Here is a 5,669-nt window from a genome sequence, read left to right as displayed (position 1 = left end):
TGGGAGGGACTGGGATGAACTGGGAGGGACTGGGAGGGAATTGAGAGGATGGTGCAGTTCCCAAAGCCACCACCAGAGGGAGCCTGGGAAACAGTGGGAGTTCATTGAGGGGAACTGGGAGGGACTGGGATGGACTGGGGGAGACTGGGATGGACTGGGAGGGACTGGGAGGTGGATGGAATGGACTGGGAGTAACTGGGATGAACTGGGAGTTACTGGGAGGATGCTGCAGTTCCTTAAACGGCCACCAGGGGGAGCTGGGGAAACACTGGGAGTTCATGGAGGGGAACTGGGAGGGACTGGGACAAACTGGGAGGGACTGGGAGGTGGATGGAGTGGACTGGGATGAACTGGGAGGAACCTGCAGTTCCTTAAATGGCCACCAGGGGGAGTTGGGGAAACTCTGAGTTCATTGAGGGGAACGGGGAGGGACTGGGACAGACTGGGATGGACTGGGAAGGGCTGGGAGGTGGTTGGAGTGGTCTGGGAGGGACTGGGATGAACTGGGAGTTACTGGGAGGACGCTGCAGTTCCAAAAACGGCCACCAGAGGGAGCTGGGGAAACACTGGGAGTTCATTGAGGGGAATTGGGAGGGACTGGGACAAACTGGGACTTGGATGGAGTGGGAGTTACTGGGAGAGACTGGGATGAACTGGAAGTTACTGGGAGGACGCTGCAGTTCCCAAAGCTGCCACCAGAGGGAGCTGAGGAGACACTGGGAGGGAATTGAGGGCTACTGGGAGGGACTGGGATAAACTGGGATGGACTGGGATGGGATTGGGCCACACCTACAGCCTGGCCAGGAACCAGACCCTGCGGCTGGCCGTGGTGGACAAAGGTGCTGGGACGAACTGGGACAAACTGGGAGAAACTGGGAGGTGGTTGGGAGGGACTGGGATGGAGCTGGAGGGAGTAAAAGGGAGTTAGGAGGGATTGAAGGGGAACTGGGAGGGACTGGGATGGGATTGGGAGGGACTGGGAGTTACTGGGAGGGAGTGGGATGGGATTGGGAGGGACTGGGAGGGCCTGGGATGGACTGGGAGGGACTTGGATGGACTGGGAGTAACTGGGAGAGACTGGAATGAACTGGGAATTACTGGGAGTCACTGGGAGGACGCTGCAGTTCCCAAAGCCGCCAGCAGGGGGAGCTGGGGAGACACTGGGAGTTCATTGAGGGCAACTGGGAGGGACTGGGAGGGGATTGGGATGAACTGGGAGCACTGGGAGGGCACTGGGATCAAACTGGGAGGGACTGGGATCAAACTGGGAGCACTGGGAGGGCACTGGGATCAAACTGGGAGCACTGGGAGGGCACTGGGATCAAACTGGGAGGAGGCTGGGATCAAACTGGAAGCACTGGGATCAAACTGGGAGCACTGGGATCAGACTGGGACTCACTGGGAGCTGCTGGCGAGCACTGGGAAGGCTCCATGCCCATATAAGGCAGAAAGTGGGTGTGGCTAAGAGTAAAGGGGCGTGGCTTAACCCAGAATTGATAAATTTGACCCCAAAATCACGGAATTTTCCCAGATTTTTTTTGGGATTTTGGGAATTTCAGGGGAGGGGCGTGTCCAGGTGACCCCTGGCTGTGTCCCCTCCCCCACCCCAACCCCCTCAGGGTGGGCGTGGCTTTAAAATGGGCGTGGCTTCCCCCAAACCCGCCATAACTCCGCCCTAAAATTGCAGAATTTTTTAGGATTTTTCCGAGGATTTTTTTTTTAGGATTTTTTGGGGATTTTTTTAGGATTTTTTGGGGATTTTTTTCTGCGGTTTTGGGAATTTTTAGGGCCGGGGGAGGGGCGTTTCCAGCTGACCAATGGCGGCATTCCCAACCCCCTCATGGTGGGCGTGGCTTCCTGCCAAAACTCCGCCCTAAAATCGCTGATTTTTGGGGATTTTTTTAGGATTTTTTGGGGATTTTTTCTGCGATTTTGGGAATTTTTAGGGCCGGGGGAGGGGCGTTTCCAGCTGACCAATGGCGGCATTCCCAACCCCCTCATGGTGGGCGTGGCTTCCTGCCAAAACTCCGCCCTAAAATCGCTGATTTTTGGGGATTTTTTTCGGGATTTTTTCGGGATTTTTTGGGGGTTTTTTTCCCGGGATTTTTTGGGGCCGTTTCCCGGGATGTCGGGAATTCCGCAGCGCGGCGGGACCTGGCGTCCATCGTGTCCGAGATCCTGATGTACGTGCTGATCGTGGTGCTGACGCTCTGGCTGGCCGCCGAGATGCTCTACTGCTACCGCAAGGTGGCGGCCGCGGCCCCGCCCCCCGACAGCGCGTGAGTGGGCGGGGCCGTCTGGGGGCGGGGCTTAACGCTGAGGCGAAGTTTTGGGGGGAAAACGCAAAAAACTGGGCAAAAACGGGGCGAAAAATGAGGAAATTGGGATGAAAATGGGGGTTAAAATGGCAAAAGGGGGCGTGGCTTAAGTATTGGGGCGTGGCTTTCAGAGTGGGTGTGGCTAGAGAGGGCGTGGTTAAAAGTTGGCGTGGTTTGGGTCGGAATCTGGGGGAAAAATGCAAAAAACTGGGCAAAAATGGGGCAAAAAATGAGGAAATGTGAGGTTAAAATGGCGGAGGGGGCGTGGCTTAAATCTTGGGGGCGTGGCCTTGGAGGTGGGTGTGGTCTAAAGAGGGCGTGGCTTAAAGTTGGAGTGGTTTGGGTTGGAATCTGGGGGAAAACAGGAAAAACTGCGTGAAAACGGGGCAAAAAATGAGGAAATTAAGGGTTAAAATGGTGGGAGGGGCGTGGCTTAGGTATTAGGGGCGTGGCTTTGGGTGAGTGTGGTCTATAAGGGCGTGGCTTGAAGTTGGAGTGGTTTGGGTTGGAATTTAGAGGAAAAATGCAAAAAACTGGGTGAAAATGGGGCAAAAAATGAGGAAATTGGGGGTTAAAATGGCGGAGGGGGCGTGGCTTACATGTTGGGGCGTGGCTTTCAGAGTGGGTGTGGCTAGAGAGGGCGTGGTTAAAAGTTGGCGTGGTTTGGGTCGGAATCTGGGGGAAAAATGCAAAAAACTGGGCAAAAATGGGGCAAAAAATGAGGAAATTGGGGGTTAAAATGGCGGAAGGGGCGTGGCTTAGGTATTAGGGGCGTGGCTTTGTGTGGGTGTGGTCTAAAAAGGGCGTGGTTTAAAGTGGGAGTGGTTTGGGTTGGAATCTGGGGGAAAAATGCAAAAAACTGGGTGAAAATGGGGCAAAAAATGAGGAAATTGGGGGTTAAAATGGTGGGAGGGGCGTGGCTTTCAGAGTGGGTGTGGCTAGAGAGGGCGTGGCTTGAAGTTGGAATGGTTTGGGTTGGAATCTGGGGGAAAACGCAAAAAACTGGGCAAAAATGGGGCAAAAAATGAGGAAATGTGAGATTAAAATGGCAGGAGGGGTGTGGCTTAGGTATAGGGGGCGTGGCTTTGTGTGGGTGTGGTCTAAAGGGGGCGTGGTTTAAACTTGGAGTGGTTTGGGTTGGAATTTGGAGGAAAAATGCAAAAAACTGTGCGAAAATGGGTCAAAAAAATGAGGAAATTGGGGGTTAAAATGGCGGGAGGGGCGTGGCTTCAATGTCGGGGGCGTGGTTTTCAGAGTGGGTGTGGCCTAAGGGGGTGTGACTGGATTTCAGGGGGAAAAAATGAAAATTGGGTTAAAAAACAGGAGGATTGGGGCAAGAATGGGGAAATTGGCAGGAAAATGGAGGTTAAAATGGTGGGAGGGGCGTGGCTTAAATATTGGGGGCGTGGCTTTGGGTGGGTGTGGCCTAAAGGGGGCATGGTTTAAAGTGGGAGTGGTTTGGGTTGGAATCTGGGGGAAAACAAAAAAAACTGGGTGAAAATGGGGCAAAAAATGGGAAAATTTGGGGGGAAGGGGGCATTAAAGAGTTAAGGGGCGTGGTTTGGGTTTGGGGGCGTGGCTTTGGAGTTGGGCGTGGTCAAAAGAGGGCCTGTCTGAATTTTTTAAATGGAAAATTTAAAATTGGGTTTAAAAATGGGAGAATTGGGACAAAAAAGAGGAAAATAGGAGGAAAACAAGGGGTTAAAATGGCGGGAGGGGCGTGGCTTTCAAAATGGGTGTGGCCTAAAGGGGCGTGGTTTAATTTTGGGGAGGAAATAGGAAAAATTGGGAAGAAAAAAGAGAAAATTGGGGCAAAAAATGGGAAAATTGGGTCAAGTCCGGGAAGTAAAGAGTTAAGGGGGCGTGGTTTGGTTTGGGGGCGTGGCTTTGGAGGTGGGCGTGGTCTAAAGCGACATTTGGGGATTTAAAAATTTTTGGGTGAAATTTTTTGGGTTTTGGGGCATTTTTGGAGTGGAATTTTTGGGAGTTTTTAGGGCATTTTGGTGTAAAATTTTGGGGATTTTGGGGCGGAATTTTTGAGGCATTTTAGGATGAAATTTTTGCATTTTTGGGGCGGAATTTTTTGGGATTTTGGGATGGAATTTTTGGGATTTTGAGGATTTTTAGGGCATTTTTGGGGTGGGATTTTTGGGGAATTTTGGGGTAAAATCTTTGAATTTTGGGGTGGATTTTTTGGGGCATTTTGGGATGAAATTTTTGCATTTTTGGGGTGGAATTTTTTTGGATTTTGGGGTGAAATTTTGGGAATTTTGGGGTGGAATTTTGGGGATTTTTAGGGCATTTTTGGGAGGTTTTGATGCATTTTTGGGGTGGAATTTTGGGGTAAAATCTTTGAATTTTGGGGTGGAATTTTTGGGGCATTTTAGGATGAAATTTTTGCAATTTTGGGGCAGAATTTTTTTTGATTTTGGGGTGGAATTTTTGGGATATTGGGGCATTTTAGAGTGGAATTTTTGGGATTTGGGGGCATTTTTTGGGTGGAATTTGATTTTTTTGCATTTGGGGAGGAATTTTTGGGCTGGAATTTTTTTTTTGGATTTTGGGGATTTTGGGATGAAATTTTGGGGATTTTTGGGGCATTTGAGGACAGAATTTTTTGGGATTTTGGGGTGGAATTTTGGGGATTTTGGGGTGAAATTTTGGGGATTTTTGGGGCATTTTGGGGTTGGGATTTTTGGGTGGATTTTTTTTCTTTTTTTATTTTGGGGCTGGATTTTTGCGTTTTGGGGCTCCCCGAATTTTGGGGCCCCTCCCCCACCCCTTGTTTGGCCCCTCCCCCAGCTCGGAGTACCTGGCCATCACCTCGGAGAGCAAAGAGAACTGCGGCGGCGTCCAGGTGGCCGAGTGACCTCTGACCCCTGAGTGACCCCTGAGTGACCTCTGAGTGACCTCTGACCCCTGAGTGACCCGGAATGACCACAGAGTGACCCCTGGATGACCTCGGAGTGACCCAGAGTGACCCCTGAGTGACCCCGAATGACCCTTGAGTTACCCCGAGTGACCACTGACCGCTCAGTGACCACTGACCTCGGAGTGACCACTGAGTGACCAGTGACCCCTGAGTGACCACTGAGTGACCACTGAGTGACCCCTGAGTGACCACTGAGTGACCCCTGAGTGACCCCTGAGTGACCACTGACCACTCAGTGACCACTGACCTCGGAGTGACCCCTGAGTGACCATAACTGACCCTGAGTGACCTCTGACCCCTGAGTGACCCCTGACTGACCCTGAGTGACCCCTGACTGACCTCTCACCCCTGAGTGACCCCAAGTGACCACTGAGTGACCCTGAGTGACCCTGACTGACCCCTGACTGACCTGAGTGACC

At 51.8% G+C, this 5,669-nt stretch overlaps 1 protein-coding gene across 1 annotated transcript; it reads left to right on the top strand.

The window, feature by feature from the left end:
- Positions 1-757: 757 nt before the first annotated feature.
- LOC120496331 (sodium channel subunit beta-1-like) lies at positions 758-5,439 on the top strand. Its single transcript, XM_039696661.1, has 3 exons — positions 758-839; positions 2,144-2,279; positions 5,121-5,439. Exons 1-3 carry the CDS (start codon positions 773-775, stop codon positions 5,185-5,187), a joined length of 270 nt encoding a protein of 89 aa, XP_039552595.1. The 5' UTR covers positions 758-772; the 3' UTR covers positions 5,188-5,439.
- Positions 5,440-5,669: the final 230 nt, after the last annotated feature.

Source organism: Passer montanus, unplaced genomic scaffold (genome assembly GCF_014805655.1).
Source record: "Passer montanus isolate IOZ18808 unplaced genomic scaffold, ASM1480565v1 scaffold999, whole genome shotgun sequence".
In the NCBI taxonomy this organism is placed as follows: Eukaryota; Metazoa; Chordata; class Aves; order Passeriformes; family Passeridae; genus Passer; species Passer montanus.
This window is presented reverse-complemented; position numbering and strand designations above follow the sequence as displayed.